General features: G+C 50.9%; 3 protein-coding genes across 3 annotated transcripts; 1 reads left to right on the top strand and 2 right to left on the bottom strand.

The window, feature by feature from the left end:
• Positions 1 to 807: 807 nt before the first annotated feature.
• Positions 808 to 2393, bottom strand: GUITHDRAFT_121756 (hypothetical protein; the record flags this gene model as incomplete). Its single annotated transcript, XM_005819002.1, has 5 exons — positions 808 to 1390; positions 1492 to 1580; positions 1758 to 1964; positions 2036 to 2111; positions 2158 to 2393. The coding sequence occupies 5 exons, from the start codon at positions 2391 to 2393 to the stop codon at positions 808 to 810; spliced, it is 1191 nt and encodes a 396-aa protein (XP_005819059.1).
• Positions 2394 to 6399: 4006 nt separating this feature from the next.
• GUITHDRAFT_91096 (hypothetical protein) lies at positions 6400 to 7174 on the bottom strand (the record flags this gene model as incomplete). The annotated part of the gene is made up of 5 exons (XM_005819001.1): positions 7137 to 7174; positions 7017 to 7084; positions 6945 to 6975; positions 6577 to 6653; positions 6400 to 6529 (listed from the first exon to the last, which is right to left on the bottom strand). Exons 1-5 carry the CDS (start codon positions 7155 to 7157, stop codon positions 6400 to 6402), a joined length of 327 nt encoding a protein of 108 aa, XP_005819058.1. The 5' UTR covers positions 7158 to 7174.
• A 1808-nt stretch (positions 7175 to 8982) lies between these two features.
• On the top strand, positions 8983 to 13734 carry GUITHDRAFT_121753 (hypothetical protein; the record flags this gene model as incomplete). The annotated part of the gene is made up of 14 exons (XM_005819000.1): positions 8983 to 10784; positions 10836 to 10995; positions 11185 to 11213; positions 11264 to 11334; positions 11461 to 11519; positions 11564 to 11713; positions 11758 to 11879; positions 12127 to 12199; positions 12266 to 12351; positions 12598 to 12718; positions 13008 to 13079; positions 13123 to 13168; positions 13569 to 13602; positions 13674 to 13734. 14 exons carry the CDS (start codon positions 8983 to 8985, stop codon positions 13732 to 13734), a joined length of 2886 nt encoding a protein of 961 aa, XP_005819057.1.
• Between the last annotated feature and the right edge of the window lie 3953 nt (positions 13735 to 17687).

Genomic DNA, 17687 nt, shown 5'->3' with positions numbered 1-17687 from the left:
CCTCCCTCTCTTCCCGCGCAGTCAACAACCTTGAAAGCTTGTAGTGTGGTAGATCATGTTCCTCGTCTCACAGTATGCATATCAAGTTTTGATCTGTTTATGTACAATGCAAATTTGAATAAACAGGTTGAGCAAATTCACGGTTGTGCAACGCGTCTTACGCAAAACTCAAGGATATCGGAGAGCTTCCATGTACTTTACATCAATTGCTATGTTGTCATTTGATCTCTGACAAGTGCATCTATCTTCACTTGATGAAGATTTCAAGCACACAACAAGTTATCAGCCAGTGAACCCTTGTATTTGAATGAGGTGAAAAGTGATTGAAGATGTGCCTTCAAAGATGGGATGTCCTGCAGATGAAGCTAAATTGGAGACAGACTTGGCATGAATCAAGCAATGCTTGGCTGGTGCAAGCCTCTAGGCTATCTGTTTGAAAGTCGAATGCATGTGCTTGTCATGCTTGAACCATCTGTACAGTGCTATCTGTATCCAAGGCATCATAGAACCTGGAAGGAAAGATCCCTTACTGCATGCTCTCCATCCTTAGTCAGTATTCATGCCGCTAACAAATGAGGAAACACAACCATCATGGACATCTTGGTGCTTTACCGACATCGCATGCAGCGCAATTGCCATTCACGATATGTCGAACAGTTCCAAGAAAGAGATAAAAACAAAACTTAAAACTCTAAAACTGAAGGTCAAAGTACTAAATATCAGTCAATTTTTAGGTTCTTTCTACCCTGCTTTCAAGCTATCTTGCATCCTTTCATGACAGCATTTCTCCTAAAACGGACGTCGGATTCAAATCAGCACGAAGGTCAAGGTCAAGGTTAGGTCAACCCATAAGCCCCCTACTAAAGATTCCAGAAGGGGATTGGAACGGAATGGACGTAATGTCCTATCGCTGCGCTGCGTCGCTGGTGCCCCGCTGACCAGCCGCCTCAGGCTCCGAGGCTTGTCGAAGCCGACTGCTTCGAGCTTGGTTGCTGCGCCTTCGAGATAGAAGGGCAGCTCCTTCATCATGCGTCGAGCATCCTCCGTGGAGCCGAGGAGGATGCATAGCTTGGACCCGTTCCAGGACTTGGTGTTCAAATCCTCCTCCATGTCGATGCCTTCAACGTTGATCTCGAGCCTGTTAGCGATCTCCAACAAGACTCTCTTGACTCTTGCGATGGACGTGTTGCCGCCGTTGCACAGCCCCTCCATCTCCTTCCTCGTGAAGCGACCAGATGCCGCCGTCGACTTGATGATGATCTTGATCTCCTTGCCGTCCTTGCCGCCTGCCTTCTTCTGCAGTCTTGATGCCTTCTTCAACTTATTTCTGGACACAAAGCGATCAGCTGTCAACTCGACTGCGAGCGCCTCTCTGATCTTCGGGTCTTCGCTGAACAGAGTCAGGTGTATTCCCTCCATCGCTTCGCTCTCTCGGAAAGCTCGAAATGCTGTATCCGAAATGCTCGAAATGCTGTATCCTAAACCCTAAACCCTGATTCGCCTCTGGGCAGCTCGAGGAGACGATCCACTCCACCTCCCTGACCAGCCTGGCATGCCTGCCAGCGGCTGGAGTTGGACCGCTGCAAGGGACTGGCGCAGCAGCTGATAGCGATAGACGGCAGCTATCTCAGCCGTTGTCATGCCGCCCAACTTAGGTCACAAGTTAGCAGGTGGGTCAGCTCTGCCAAGCTGCCCCCTTTGCCCCAGGGTCCTCTCTTGGCTCGAATCTTGAAAGATCGATCGTGCACGATGCTCACATGTACAGCTGTGAACTTGCGACCATCGATCGCGAAGTCCTCTCTTCCCTGCCAGAGCTTCTCCGCTTGTGCATTGCGGAGGAAGGAAACAGTCACCGGGATCTCCTCAGCACTCGCTATCTCGGGTCTATACGGAGCCTTCCACATGATTGCTTTACTCTCTTGCACTGAGTCTACGATCAGTCCGATCTCTTCAAATTTCTTCTTCTGAGCTTCTCTTCATGGTTGACATACACCGAGGAGATGCCCAGGAGAGTCATGGAGATGAAGGAAGTCACCTCGTTGCCTGCTGAGGCGGTGTATGTCTCGACCTTCTCCTTCTTGGCTTCTTCAATCTGCTGCATAAACCACTCTCTGGATGCGTCACTCCATCCAGTCATCGCTTCTTGCAGAAGCTCACGTCGTGCCTGCTGACATGTCGAGCGGATGGCTCAGTTCTGCGATAGCGTCGGGGGTGCATCCCTCCACACTGACAGCCTTGCAAGCCTTGGCTGTCCTGCTGTTCGGATAACGCTTCGCGAAGCTCTTCACCATCTCGACGAGATCAGCTTCGAGGACAGAGGCATCCACAAGTCCGCTCTGCGTGTATTGGCATGATCTCCGATACAGCAGGTTGCGAACATACTGAAGAACCATACTTAGAACTAAGCTATTTGAAGTATACAAACTTCTCGCTTGCAGCTTCCTTGGCGCCCTGGCGGCTTCCCCTACCGTGACCTGGCAAGGAGCCATGCTGCCGAAAATAACCGGCCCTAAACCCTAAACTCTAAACCCTTAGGGTTTAGGGGAAGCCGCTGGCAGGGTGCCAAGGAAGCTGCAAGAACCCTAAAGCGGGCCTGCCTGTCTAAGTGAAACAAGCGGGCCTGCCTGAAATAAGCGGCGGGCCTGCCTGAAATAAGCAGGCCTGCAATGTCACCATTGCAGACTTGTCTACGAAGTACGTGGATAGTACCGGTATCCTTCTGTTTGAATTGTCAACTTTAGGGGTGGATGGTACCGGTATGCTGCCGAGTCCTTGCATTGTCAACATTAAAAATAAAAATCAGCAAGCGTTGACAATAATAATATAAGATTAATTATTGCCCCATTTTTGGCAAGTATCACGGATGGTCATGCTAGTGCGCGTCTGTGTGGTTTGGATGGTTCTGGGAGGCTTGATGAGGCAGGCAGAGGGGGCAAGCAACGTGAGCTGTGGGAGCTGCACGTTTTATGTCTCAGATGAGGGTTTGTTGTCGAGGGAGGGGAGCTGTGACGACAGCTGTACAGACAAGCTGTACTTGAACTCCCTTCAAATTCGCAACATAACCAATGGGACCTTCGATGGGCTCTCCAGATTGCAGCAGCTATATCTTCACGGAAATGAGCTGGAGACTCTCCCTGCTGGGATCTTCGATGGGCTCTCCAGCTTAGGATATTTATATCTTTACGGCAATATGCTGGAGACTCTCCCTGCTGGGATTTTTGATGGGCTCGCCGTCAGCTTGAAGGAGCTTTATCTCTACGACAACAAGCTTAGAAGTCTCCCAGTTGGAATCTTCAACAGGCTGTCCAGCTTGAAATATCTGGAACTTTACAGCAATGAGCTGGAGAGTCTCCCTGCCGGGATCTTCGACATGGTCTCCAGCGTAGAGTTGTTATATCTTCATGACAATAGACTTGGAAGCCTACCAGCTGGGATCTTCAATAACCTCTCCAGCGTGCAACACCTGTCCCTGAACAACAACAAGATCAGCAGCCTCCCAGCTGGGATCTTCGACAGGCTCTCCACCTTGGGGAGTCTTTCTCTTTACAGCAATATGCTGGAAACTCTCCCTTCTGGGATCTTCGATGGGCTCTCCAGCTTGCGCTCACTAGATCTGCACGACAACAAGCTTAGAAGTCTCTCAGTGGGGATCTTCGACAGGCTGACAAGCTTGCGGTATCTATATCTTTACAACAACAACCTCTCAAGTCTCCCAGCTGGGATCTTCAACAGCCTCTCGAGCTTGCAGGGGCTATCGCTTCAGAACAATCAGCTTTCTTGCATCTCTTCGCAGGCGTTCACCGGCTTCTCTTTGCTTTTCCCTCTTGATCTGACAGGAAACGATCTGCCATGCTATCACCTGTCTTGGCCTTCGTCCTGGGGGGTTGCTAACTTAGCGCCATGCATCAGCGAGACTGACTGTGTTGACTATGCAACGAGCATCCCCGATCTCACCACGCCGCCCCCACCAGCGAATGCTGAACCGGACGCGCCACTGCAGGAGAGCTGGATGACCCTCCACGCAGACTACCTCACGTGTCAGATACAGCACGATTGGCCAGAAATCGTTGATAGTGAGCTTGCGATGAACGGGACTATCACCACGGGCGGACTTGGGAAGCGGACGGTGGTCGACAGGTTTGAGGTGTGGGTGTGCAGCGAGCGAGACGACTGCGCAAGGCCCATGAATGCTTTCTGTTACGTCTTTGACGAGCTGAGGAAAATGTTCATGCCATGGTGATGTGCCTTTCTTTGCGGAATGCAGCTCGACTTCGAGTCTGATGCCTTCCTACAGGGGCCTAGCGAACGAGCTCATGTTAAGCGAAGGGGAGGGATAACTCGAGCCCCAACAAGGGTCATCCCTTGTTGTGTTTAAGTGTACTCAAGTTGTAAATGTAATCTGGACATCATCAATAAATCGAATCATCAAATCATGCTGCAGGACGTTGACGAGCTTCGGACTGCCATGCCCACCTTCCGCATTAGGCCGATCACAAGGCATCATGGTTCCCAACATGATGGCACATTCCCTGTCGGGTTTAGGGTTTAGGGTTTCGCAAAGGGCCGACCTCCCAAGGTTGGGAACCCCTTTAGACGGATAAATAGGCGAGAGATGAGCAGAGAACATTACTAGTTAGTTCTTAGCTGTCAAATCCTCGACTAACAGTCTGATAAACTCAAATAATAATAACAGAGTTTAGGGTTTAAGTTTGCAGCGTCATAAAATAATAGTAGCCTGAGCTTGTCCTGTCTATGAATCATGTAACGTCCATCTTATCTTTGATCCTGAGTTCATTGTAATTTGAACATGAGCCATGTGATTGGACCATGCAATACCTCGTGAGTCATACATCCTTCTTTCATCCTGCTTGTACTGCTTGTAACATCAGCTGCAACATGATAAGCTAACATCTCACACACCTTGCAAGCGCTCGTTCTGCGCAAGCATTTCAGTAGTAGTGGGAGCGTTTAGTTAGGGTTTAGGGTCCGTTTCGCTTCATAAACCGTACATAAAGAGATTGACTAACTAAAGCCTAGTCACCCTCCTGATAGCGTCGAGGTTGACGCTTGGACATGCAGGGCAATTATAAACTGGCGGTGGGGAAAGACATACAAGCGAAGGTAAGGGAGGAAGAAGAGACCTGAGGGCTAGACCTTCAATCCCAACTGCCCTTGTTCAGATCCTTGATGTGATTCGATGTTGTTTGTCCTTCCAGGTGGGCATGCGGATAGAAAGCTCCAAGCAAGGAGTGGGGACTGTTTACAGCATCGGCAACAACTCTGAGATCTCAGGTATCACATCGTCCATTGTGTATAAATCAGCTGAGATGCCGTCGTGAAGTCTTGTGGGATCGAGGGCCCATGGAAATTCTCAAGCTTGTAATCGGTCAAAACATCGGCCTGTATGCTTGCGAAGAAGAGAACGCGTATGAAGCAGAGCTGGGATCGCATCTTCCCAGGATGGATTCCTCTAAAGCAGATACACTGCAGATGAGGTACCAAGACGCGCAAAAGAAAGCAAAGAAACTCTCAGCTGCAATGAGCTACATGGAAAAGGCTGATGAAGAGTATCACCGATGGAAATCAAAACAAATTCAAAGACTTCAAAAAGCAGAGGAAGAGAAGCGAAAACGGATGGAAGTATTTAAAACCATAGAACAACAATGAGCAGCTAGAATGCTCGTTTGCGCAAAAAGGAATATATTCACAACATGACCCTCACGCGTGTCTCAGGTCAAGTCCAAGCAAGGGGCTTCAGGAAGTTGTCTGGGTGTCTGTTTCAGCTCTCATCATTCTCCTTCTCCTTCACCTTCCAAGCGGCTTGACGGCTTCTCTAGATCGCAGATCCGCCTCTTCATCTCTCAGCCCCCGCCGCAAGTTTACAAGAACGTCAACCTGCCGTATGGGCTCCGGTAGCCTTGACGACGTGCAGCAGCTGAAGGACACGATGTGAGAGGTTGACGTCATCAAGACGAAAAAAGACGCTAGAACTCAATGTGAGGAGAGTGTGATGGTGATGTGAAAATAAAGTGATGATAATGCGAGTATGAGTGGGTGGGAACACACCCTGAAACTAGCCTGACAGCTGTCTTGAGTGAAGTCCTACAAGGATTCATGACCTTTATCCTTGCACAAATGCTTATCACCTGTGTCCAATCGATACGAAGATAGGATTACACGTGGCTTGCTTGCGATCTACAAATAGCTATCAGACTTAAAACAATCAGAGAATCTGGCAACCTTTTCGTCCCATAAGAGCTGCGCCATGAACTTTGCCCGAGGAGCCGACAAGATCCTAAAGTGAATAGCACATGAGAAGAGCTCATACCAGAATGAGCGCACAAAGTAATCTCCTTGATTGACAAGCTCTTCCCTCGCCTTGTGTTTCACCTGGTATCTTCAGGAAAAGAAAAAACATGCAATGGATCTGACTGCGTCTCGATTCAAACCGTCGAAACAGATCAAGTTCTTCGCCACGCCAATCGTTGGGATATCAGTAACAACACCAATATGCGAAGCAACTCCACATCTTGAAATTCTGTCAGCTCAACTGGTTACAAACCTCGCGGTTGCAACCCGCGAGGATGCAGTATCCCATTTCCATCGATGAGGACGATTTGAGGAAGAAGAGCAGGTTTGTCAGCTCGTATCTCCTGCAGTCAGCAACCAATCAGTCAAATGAGGTCTCTTCCACGGCCGAGATAAACAGCAGCTTTCGGAACAAGCGAATTCCCCGCTAAATGAACGAAAATTTGGTTCGTTCTGCTTCAGTTTTTCTCTCGACATGCACATCAAAAACTCGATAGCCTGTTTTGTCAGGTCTCTGCTGTTTCGCTTGTTGCTACACGCTCAATTGATCGAAAAACTCATGTGAAGCCTAAGAGGATGATGCTATAGCTCCTGTTCACGCTTGTCGCAGCCTACCATCCTCACTCATCTCATACCTCGATCATCTGGACAAGTGGAGGAGACTCCCTGAATTTCGTGAAACAAGGCCCATGAGCGAAGAAGCCCACCTGAAGGCCAGGAACCCGCTGATGTACGGCAGGTCGATCCTGACAGATTTCCTCTTCTCATACAAGACCTGAAGTTGGTTTCAATTACAGCTCTCAGACTGAGATGTTGCATTGAATCGCCTTCATTGAGGGAAATTCCATCACAACTAGTGAAGCCACCGCCTGAAGGTGACAGTAAGTGTAAATCTCCATAGGAAGCAGGTGACCTCCTCCTTCCTTTCAAGCGAGCACGAAATATCAGCTCCTGCTACTCTTTCCAAACCTGCAAAGGTCTCGGGATCGAATGTTAACCTGCACTTGCTTTCAGTCCGGGCTAAACCAGCATTCTATCACCCGACGTCGTCCTTCACTATTGCCTGCTCGAGTTTGACTTGCTCTTCTTCCCATCGTGCCATAAATCTTTCATGCACGGTGAAAGGAAAGACATGACAATATTTGATTACTGTGACTCCATCTTGACTTCTAGTTTTGTTAAATGTCAGAGCCGACACATATTCCTTTCTGAAGAAAAATACCCAAGAGAAGGCTACACAACACGGCCGAGAAGAAGACGTTGGTGCAAGGTCCCATTCATCTCTTCTTCTGCAAAACATTCTTCAAATTCAATCAGAAAGAGGAACAAAGAACCAAAAGGGGAGGATAGTGGTTCGGCAAGCAAGCATTCGATTAAAGGAGGGCCGAAGAAGGAAAAAAGTGGAGGAAGGAGTAGGGAGAGAGGCGGGGAGGAGTGGGAGAGGAAGGGAGAAAGGGAGGGAAGAAAAAAGACTTGTGAGCTAGACAGGAAAAGGAGAGGAGAAGCAGAGGAAAAGGAGAGGAGAAGGAGAAGGAGAAGGAGAGGAGAAGGAGAAGGAGAAGCAGAGGAAAAGGAGAGGAAAAGGAGAAGGAGAAGGAGAAGCAGAGGAGAAGGAGAAGGAGAAGCAGAGGAGAAGGAGAGGAGAAGCAGAGGAGAAGGAGAGGAGAAGGAGAGGAGAAGCAGAGGAAAAGGAGAGGAGAAGGAGAAGGAGAAGCAGAGGAGAAGGAGAAGGAGAAGCAGAGGAAAAGGAGAGGAGAAGCAGAGGAGAAGGAGAGGAGAAGGAGAGGAGAAGGAGAGGAGAAGGAGAAGGAGAAGCAGAGGAAAAGGAGAAGGAGAAGCAGAGGAAAAGGAGAGGAGAAGGAGAGGAGAAGGAGAGGAGAAGGAGAGGAGAAGGAGAGGAGAAGGAGAAGGAGAAGGAGAGAAGGAGAGAAGGAGAGGAGAAGGAGAGGAGAAGGAGAGGAAAAGGAGAAGGAGAAGGAGAAGGAGAAGGAGAAGGAGAAGGAGAGGAGGAGGGAAGGAGAGGAGGAGAGGAGAAGGAGAAGGAGAGGAGAAGAAGAGGAGAATGAGAGGAGAAGCAGAGGAGAAGGAGAAGGAGGGGAAAAGGAGACGGAGCAACGGGTGCAAAGTTCTCTTCCTCGTATGGCTCTGCCCACATTGCCGAGCAAACTTTCTTTTTTGGACTGTAAAAGGATCGTTTTATTTCCACAGCCAAGCCCAAAAAACAACAGGGGGGGGTTGATTCTCGGGAAACAATGGGGTCCTAGGACTGTATACCTAGGGTAGGGGTACTACAACCCACCCCCTGCGCCTGTGAAGATTATTGACAATTGAATGACAAGAGCCAGCGTCATGCATGGCGGGTATACTGAGAGCACATGTAGTTCGAACATGATGATGAACGAGGGAGGGGGGGGAGGGGGGGGGGAAGAATGAGAGAATGATTGGGTTGATCAGCTGCTGATGGCACATCCTTCATGGTTTACATTGATTGCGCATTTGAATCAGAAGGGTTCGTTATGGATTTCCTGGAGAACTAACTTGATGTGTGGCAGATGCTGTCATGACCTACTCTCGGATACGTCATCATGCTGAATGAGTTCCCCGAGCTCTCTTGAAGAAGAACATCCCTTCACCACGTCATTGGCACCATCGCTTGAGCATAATATCGAATAGATGTTGGTGACCTTTGAGCTCAAGCTCGCCCTCGTGGCATGCGCCTTCATGCATCAAGTCATGGGCGCTGCCATCTTTCTTGTACCGGTGTCAGACTACACATTGGTTTGGAAGGAATGGAGGAATCTAGTATGCACGTCAGCGTCGGTTTGGCGTCCCGTGCTCAACCCGGTCGATGTAGGAACTGGAAAAAACGTAACGCCCATCCTTCTCGGGGACATCTTTATGCCCAATCAAGGTCCCCCCAACTTCGTCTCTACCGTGTTGGCTATCGATGAGGAATTGAATGCTTGTCCACAAGGGTATGGTTGCATCCTAGCTACTGCTGAGACCGGGCAAGGAACCCCAGTGCCTCCTCTCTTTGCAAAAGCCGAGTTTCCGGAGTCAAGCACAGTGTGGGACTCTAAAGTGTCGCAATGCATCTGTGCGAATACTTCAGTCAGCTCCAGCGGCATCACGAGCTGCATACAGAATGCAGCGCGTGCAGTTCAACCGATGCTGACACTGGAGGAGAATGGATACGTACGAGATCAAGTTCAGTTCGTGATCAAAGCGCCATTATGCCCCACGGACTACTACGTGCTAGGTCACGTTGGAACGACGGAAGGAGTGCCTCCACCAGCAAACTATCAGTGCATCCATAAACGTTTGCTGAGGCGAGCAGGAAGGGCGGATGGAAGTAAACTGTACAAGTCTTGGTTACCACTCAGCAACGGGACTGCAGTCTGGACAACAGATCCGAATGAAAACACAACAGTGCTTCCAGAGTACTCAAAGCCAATATCTGTCTATTACCCCAACTGTGGCTTTCAGGGATGTCCGAGCCTGATCAGCCCTGATGTTTCATGCGACAACGATACGATCTCCCAAGGGCTCTTCTACGCCGGAACTTCACTTCCCATGCGAATCACAGCGAGCAAGAACCCAAACGATCTCGCTAACTTGGCTCCTTCCATCGGTCCCAGATGTCTGGTCCACTACCGATATTGCACCGACAACTGCGACACTGAACTTGGGACGTCGAGCACAGGCGCTCTTCGAACCGGCCTGATATACGTGAGACCATGGGGAGCCCCCTTGTATGCGGGGGACGACGGGAAGTCGTACGTCAATCTCAAGCTGTACGTCAGCCTGTACATGTACTCAGCTATGAGAGACAAGGGGCTGAACCCTCAAGGCCCCTTCACCTTCCCCTCAATCTCGTTCAACTCCTACCCTCCTGCCACCCAACGAACGGCAGGACTGTCACGCGTGGGAGCAGTGACAGTAACGCAGGACTACTGCATCCTCGAGGTGAACGTCTCCTTCGCCACCTTGCAGTCTGTGCGAGTGAGAGAAGGACCAGCCCTCATCCTCATCTACAATGCAGACTACTCTCTTGTCACGTCTTCTTCTGGATATCCACTCGGGAGGGCGATCGCGAAGTTCTACTTCTATCGCTTGCCGAACGAAGCTGTCATCAACCCTGGGGTTCTCTACAATGGAAAAGGTTGTGTAGCTCCCGTCATGGTTCAGATGCCCTCATATGTCAACCTGATGAGCTACTTCACCTTCGACTGTCTCTGGAAGGACGAGGGGATCAGCAGCTATCGCTCTACTTCCTTCAACCGCCTTGAGCTTCAGACCATTCCTCGCTCTGTTCTCTGTGTGGTACCTGCAAAGACACTTTCTATCGTTTCTCTCCGCATCTCGCTCAACGGCCAGCAGTACCACACCCTCTCGATGAACCTCACGCGTGTCGACCCAGACCCCAACTCAGTCCCAGGAGCAGGAGCTTTGCGCATGTACAGCTTAATTCCGAGGTAGGCAGGCTCTCCCCTTGCTGTTTTGATGTGAAGTGACGATAAACACAGATCGGGCCCAGCAGCTGGAGGGACTCAGATTACAGTGGCAGGGGAGTACTTCTACAACTACCGCAAAAACAACCTCCGATGTCGCTTCCAGTTCACATCTGGAGCAGGAGTTGACCGGGTGGAGGTGGCAGGATATTACATCGACGACAAGAGACTTCAGGTTATCATTCCTCGTCGTTGTTTTGATCAACCCTGACATAACTTTATCATCGCTCACTTCTACATAATTTTCTCACTCCCTCGCCTTCCCTCCTGTCTACCCGGCAGTGCACAAGCCCTCCAGCGCTCAACTCCATCTCCTTCGGTGATGTGATATTAGTGTGTTTCACAAGCCGCTAACTTGTATCAGCTGATGTCACGCTGGCTGTGGATGCATCTGTACGTTCTGCTCCTGATCTGATCAAAACACTTGTTGACTGAAATTTCAGCCCGTGTATGATGCTTCCTATTGCTCCGCTGAGATCAATACCGCCAACCAAAACCTTTACAACTCAGTTCGGTTTTACTATACTGAAGGCAAGCCTAAGCCTCTCCTCTCCTCCTCTCCTCCTCTCCTCTCCTCTCTCCTCTCTCCTCTTCTCTCTCCTTCTCTCCTCTTCCTCCACTTACTCATGCGCTCCTTCAGAGTCCACCACATTCGTCCCAAACGTCGCCTATGAGCCTCCAACTGTCACGTGGCACAAGGTGGGCAGCAGCTGGGGGATAGCAGGACTGACATGCTGTGCCAGTGCTCTGCTGCGGGGCAGAACGTCTCCAAGACCACCACCTACCCCTCCCCCTACCAGACCAACCCGGTCGTCACTCCGGTCATTGACTGCAGCCCCATGCCCAACGCGCCCCCGAAGATCGCCGAGCACGGCTGGTTCACGTGCATCGAGGTGAGGGAGGGAGGGAGGGAGAAGGCGAAGCTGAGAGCGGGCAGGGGCTGAATCCTAAAGGCGAGCATGGCATCAAAAACCCGATATGGTGCTTGCGAGCTGTTCCCTCCAACGGAGCCAAGAGTTATGCCTTCTGGCTGTTTGACCCCTTCCTCAATATCCATGGGTGACAAGACAAACTCTCTGTCCTTCCCCCCCACCACCCGCCCCCCCCGGGCCTTTCCCCCCTTCACTTCCGCGATGACTCTCCTCTTGATATTTCATCTCAGTCGCAGTCGCAGTCGCAGTCGCAGTCTTTCTCCTTGTCCGTCCCTGTTTTCTCCTTGTTCCTCTGTCCCGTTGTTTGCGCTCCTCCCTTCCTTCCTCTCCTTCCTTGCTCAATCGCTTCTTGCTAATCCCGCTGGTTCTTTCAGATATCTTCTCAGAGTTGTTCCCGACATGTATCCTGGCTTCTGCAATCGCCATCGTCTCTCCCTCACGTTGTCGGTGAGATCTTGTCCTCGTCGCATCCTTCTCTCTTCCTCCTCCCTTCCTTTTCATCTTATCTCGCAGGTTCGCATCGTTTTCAACACCATTATCCGCCTCAACCCTCGTCCTGGTCAGACTCTCGAGTCCGAGTGGATCAGAGCGCAAGCAGAGTGAGCCCTTCCTGATCCTCTTCCTGATCCTTCTTCTGTTCCTCCTCCTGATCCTTCTTCTGTTCCTCCTCCTGATCCTTCTTCTGTTCCTCCTCCTGATCCTTCTTCTGTTCCTCCTCCTGATCCTTCTTCTGTTCCTCCTCCTGATCCTTCTTCTGTTCCTCCTCCTGATCCTTCTTCTGTTCCTCCTCCTGATCCTCCCTCTCCCACTCTTCGTTTCCCCTACTCCCCTCACCTGCCATGCAGCGCCACGACCACTTTCTCCAGTATCGCCAATGTTCAAGGAGCAGTTGGATACCTGCGAGCGACAGGAGACAGGGAAGTCTTTGTAGACTGGGAGCTCATGACAGACCTTGAATTCAAGGAGGTCGAAACCTGCCTGCTTCCCCTCCTTCCTCTCCTCCGTCCTCCCTTTCCTCTTTCCTGTCTTCGCTCCCTTTCCCTCCTGCCTTCTCGCGCTTGCCTCGTCCCTCCTCCTCGCTGTACTCTTGCTCCCCCTCTTGGTATCAGTGTGTCCTCCTCTCATCGCCTCTGCCATTCCCCCTCCCTCCTTCATCATTCTCATCTGATAGCAGGAGCTGATTCTGACGCTCGAGGACCTTCGCCTTCTCGTCTCTTTTTCTCCTCCTCCGCCTCCTCCTCTCACTCCCTCCCAGGTCATGATCGGCGACCCAGTCAACGGCAGATACCTCAACAGTCAAGTGTTCCTCGGCACTCGCCTACTGAGAGTGAGAGCTCCAACGGCTAGTCAATTTGTGATGAACCCAACAGGTCCTGTGGATGTCAACTTCATGGGGTTATGAAGATCAAAACTTCGGTAATTGCTCCCATCTTCCTCTTCCTTGTCCTCCTGCTCTTGTTCTCCTTACCTCTCACCTTCCTCTCACAGCCCTCACATGTCTCCTCCTCCTTCTCCCTGATACTTGCTCTCTGTCTCAACATCTTCAATCCTCCTCCACGTAAAACGTCTTTTTGTCTTCTCCTCCTGTTTCTGGCTCCTCTTTTCCTCCTCCACGTCAAACGTCTTTTTGTCTTCTCCTCCTGTTGCTGGCTCTTCTTTTTCTCCTCCACGTCAAACGTCTTTTTGTCTTCTCCTCCTGTTTCTGGCTCTTCTTTTCCTCCTCCACGTCAAACGTCTTTGTCTTCTCCTCCTGCTTCTGGCTCTTCTCTTCACTTTGTTCTTCTTCTCTCCCTCCTCTTCTGATTTTGTTTATCAGTGCGCTGGAACATGCTGTTGGACTATCGCAGAATGTAAGAGAGAAGAGGAGGGGAGGGAGCTGGCAGAGGAGGAGGAGGAGGAGGAGGAGCTGACGATACTGTAGGGATCATAACAGTCCTTCAATCGCTCCACAAGGCGCAAACGCGACCAAGGGAAAGCAGTGAGTTTGGAAGGAGGAAGAGGATTGAGAAGGAAGGAAGCAGAGACATAGAGGAAAAGGGAGAGATTTGGAGGAGAAAGGAGGAGGAGAAGTTGGGATTGATGAATGAGCAGGATGATTGAATATCTCTTCTCGCATCGGGTACGATACTCGACATGCTTCTCCTGCTCCTGACAGTTGATCCTCTCCTGCAGTCCCTCACCTACTCCGATGGAAGAACATCAGCTACATGAAGGCCAAACTTCATGCTCTTGGAGAACTGTGAGCCTTGTCAACTCTCCTCCCCGTCTCCTCCCCGTCTCCTCCCCGTCTCCTCCCCACTCCTCCCCCTCTCCTCCCCTCCCCGTCTCCATTCTCTCATCTCGTCTCCTCCTCTCCTCTCCTTCCTTTGATCCCTTCTCACCTCTCCTCTCCTCTTCTCTTTTCCTCTCCTCTCCTCTCCTCTCCTCTCCTCTTCTCTTCTCCTCTTCTCTCATCTCATCTCCTCTCATCTCCTCTCATCTCCTCCCCACTTTTCCTCACTCCTCTCTTCCCACCTCCTTTCCTGGCTCCCTTTCTTGCTACTTCTTCTTATGCTGTTGTTTTCAGGTACGGCTTCATAGCGTTAACAACTTCAGCCTTTTTCTATTGGTTGGAACAGCTTCTTTATTCCTCCTCCTCCTCCTCCTCCTCCTCCTCCTCCTCCCTACCTTCGGTTCTTGCTTTCACTTCTTCACTAATTTCATCCCTCCTTTGCATCTCATTATAGAATGGGATGCGACACTTGCAATGGAGTACGACGATTCTTTCTACAGAAATCAGTTTCGATGCAACCGGGTGACCTTGAATATGATTTGTTATTCTTTTCTCTATGACAGCTTTCTGTCTCTCTTCTCTCACTGCTCCGCATTCATTAATTCTGATCTTCCTCACCCTTCTTCTTGTCCTCCTGTGTTTCTTCTTTCTTCTTCTTCTTCCACCTTTTCTTTCTATTTTCCATTCTATTTCCTCTTTCTCTTCTTCGTTTCTGTCATTTCATCTTTGCTTTCTACTTCACACTCTCACTGTCATTTGTTCATGCTTATCTTCTTGCTTAGACCGACAACGGGCAATTCAAGACGTACAGGTTCGCAGCTAGTTGACCTCTCCCTCCGGCTCCCATTACTCGTCCTGCTCCTCCTGCTCCTCCTGCTTCTCCTCCTGCATCGTCGATCCTCTTGATACGCACTCACACTTACAAATAGCGGCTTCTTCGGTGATCCGACTACCTACATCGACTGGATGGCAGAGGTTCCCGCTACCACTTCTCTCCTCTCCTCTCCTCTCCTCTCCTCTCCTCTCCTCTCCTCTCCTCTCCTCTCCTCTCCTCTCCTCTCCTCTCCTCTCCTCTCCTCTCCTCTCCTCTCCTCTCCTCTCCTCTCCTCTCCTCTCCTCTCCTCTCCTCTCCTCTCCTCTCCTCTCCTCTCCTCTCCTCTCCTCTCCTCTCATCTCCTCTCCTCGCCTCGCCTCGCCCCGCTTTGCCTCATCCTGCTTCACTCCCTTCGTTATCTCCGCGGGGTTTTGATCCTTCCCCCTTTCTCCCCATACTCCCTTGCCCTACCTGCGCGCTTCTCTTCGCCGCTCTTCTCTCTTCGCTCGTTCACCTACATCTTCAGTCCTGGTCCAAGGGGAGGCCCATGTGCAGCCTGCAGGGTGTCGGCAAGTGCTCAGCGGTCAGTGGGAGAAGAAGGGGAGGAAGGGGAGGGAGGGAGCAAGGCAGAAAGAGAGAAACGGAAGGAGAGGAAAAGATGCTGGAAGCAGAGGATTAGCAGGAGATAAAGAATTGGGTCTTGTTTGAAGAAAGAGACAGAACAAAGACGAGGTTTTGAACAGAAGAAGAGAAGATGATGATTGTGGTTCTCCTCTTGATCTCACTCGATTCGTTTACAGCCGCCCTACACGGAGCCAGCCTCCTTCATAAAGGAACGGATCAAAGAAGACAAGTACTTACACTCTACCTCCTCCCCCTCCTCCTCCACTTCCTCCCCCTCCTCGTCATGTAGTTCTGAAGACAAGCAGGGCGTTGGGCTGTGTGAGGATGCGTGTGGGGTTCAACTGCACGCAGTTCAGTCTTGGGAGATGCATGAAGGAGCAGACGAAGATAGACAACAACTTCCTCGCCAGCTTCCAACCCAAACACGCGGGCGTTCAGATTCCCTACATCCAAGACACCGGATGGTGTAAAGCTTATTACGCCACCGCATTTGATACAGCCAGCAGAACTACAGTAATCCTCCCTCCTCTCCCTCCTCTCCTTCTCATCCCTCCTCCTTCATCTCGTCCTCTCTCCCGTCCTCCCTCCTCCTCCCTCCTCCCCTCAGCTCTGCTCGCAGGACTATCTTTATCGTCGTCGCCTGTCGCCCTGCATTGTCTGCATGCAAGTGAGTGAGAGAGGAGGAGGGGAGCAAACAAGAGGAGAGGAGGAGAGAAGAAAGCAGGGGAACAGCAGGACTGATGGAAGGAGCAGGCGCAAGAAATTTGTACAGCCTTGTCAGGGAGCTCAGGGTACAACGCGAGCGACGACACAAGACTGAACAATGGCGACCTAGACTACTTGTATCCTCCTCCTCTACTCCCCTCTCCTCTCCTCTCCTCTCCTCTCTTCTCTTCTCTTCTCTTCTCTTCTCTCCTCTCTCGTCTCGTCTCGTCTCCTCTTTTGTTCACCCCTTCGTTGTCTTCTTTATTTTCTTCTTCCTCAATTTCTCTTTCCTTCCTCCCTTCCTCAATTTCTCTCATCTCCTCCTCCTGTCCTTTTCTTCCTTCTAAACAACCATTGAACGCGATCAGTCGCTTCCTCCTCAGCTGCTCGACGCTTGTTTGATTGCCACATGTCTGACTTTTTTCTCTTCTTTATCATCCTCTTTCATCTCGCATCTGAAAGGGCGGAGATCAACCTGGTGAGTTTTTCTTGACGCTCCTCTCCTCTCCTCTCCTCTCCTCTCCTCTCCTCTCCTCTCCTCTCCTCTCCTCTCCTCTCCTCTCCTCTCCTCTCCTCTCCTCTCCTCTCCTCTCCTCTCCTCTCCCTTTTCCCTTTACTACTCCTTCCTCTCATTGTGATTGCAGGGATGTTTCGCCATGGCACAAACGGGAGGTGCCGTTCTTGATCGATGCTGCGACAACTCTTGCTCCTCTACCTGCTCGCAATCCCTCGAAACCTGTAATTCACTCCTCCCTCCCTCCCTCCCTCCCTCTTACTTGATCTCCTCCTTCTCGTCTTCTTTGCGTTTTTCTCTTGCAACTCACTTCTCCCCGAGCTTTTTCTCCCTCCCGCCCATCTCTTGTGCTGACTTCCTTCAGGTATCCGTCCAAAGCAGCATCCTGTGTGTGCTGGCAAAGACAGGAAGTCGACGGATCAGTAAATTTCTCCTCTCCTCTCACCTCCTCCTACCCCTTCTCCTACCTCTTCTCCTGCTCCCCTTCCTGCCGCTTCTCCTACCTCTTCTCCTGCTCCTCTTCCTGCCCCTTCTCCTACTTCTCCTCGTCGCCCTCTAATCCTCATCCGCCATTTCCGTCTTCCTCCCTCGCTGACTCTCTCGTGTCATCTCAGGTACACGGACTGCGGCTCTAGCCCTCCTGTCTGCGTCCCCCGCACCTACGTCGGCATGTGATCGATGAAACTTTGTAACGTAACGTGCTCCTCGTCCTTTCTTCTCGTTCTCCTCCTCCCTGTCCCTGTCCCTGACCTGCTCCTCCTTATTTCGACTCCTCTTTCTCTTGTTTCTCCTCTCAGTCTCCCGCACATTCACTTGCACTTTCAACTTTATTCGCGCTACGCGCATCAGCTAAATGCCTGCTGGAAAGTTGTCCACCTGCTCGCCATTACAAGAGCCGAAGGAAAATGCTTGTGCCAAGTGGCGAGAGAGAGAGAGGGAGGGGGGGGGGGAGGGCGGGGGGGGGGAGAGGGAGGAGGGAGGAAGGAGGAGGAGAGAGAGAGAGAGA

This window comes from Guillardia theta (genome assembly GCF_000315625.1).
Source record: "Guillardia theta CCMP2712 unplaced genomic scaffold GUITHscaffold_251, whole genome shotgun sequence".
Classification (NCBI taxonomy): Eukaryota; class Cryptophyceae; order Pyrenomonadales; family Geminigeraceae; genus Guillardia; species Guillardia theta.
Note: the sequence above shows the minus strand (reverse complement) of the source record. Positions and strands in the feature narration are given on the sequence as shown.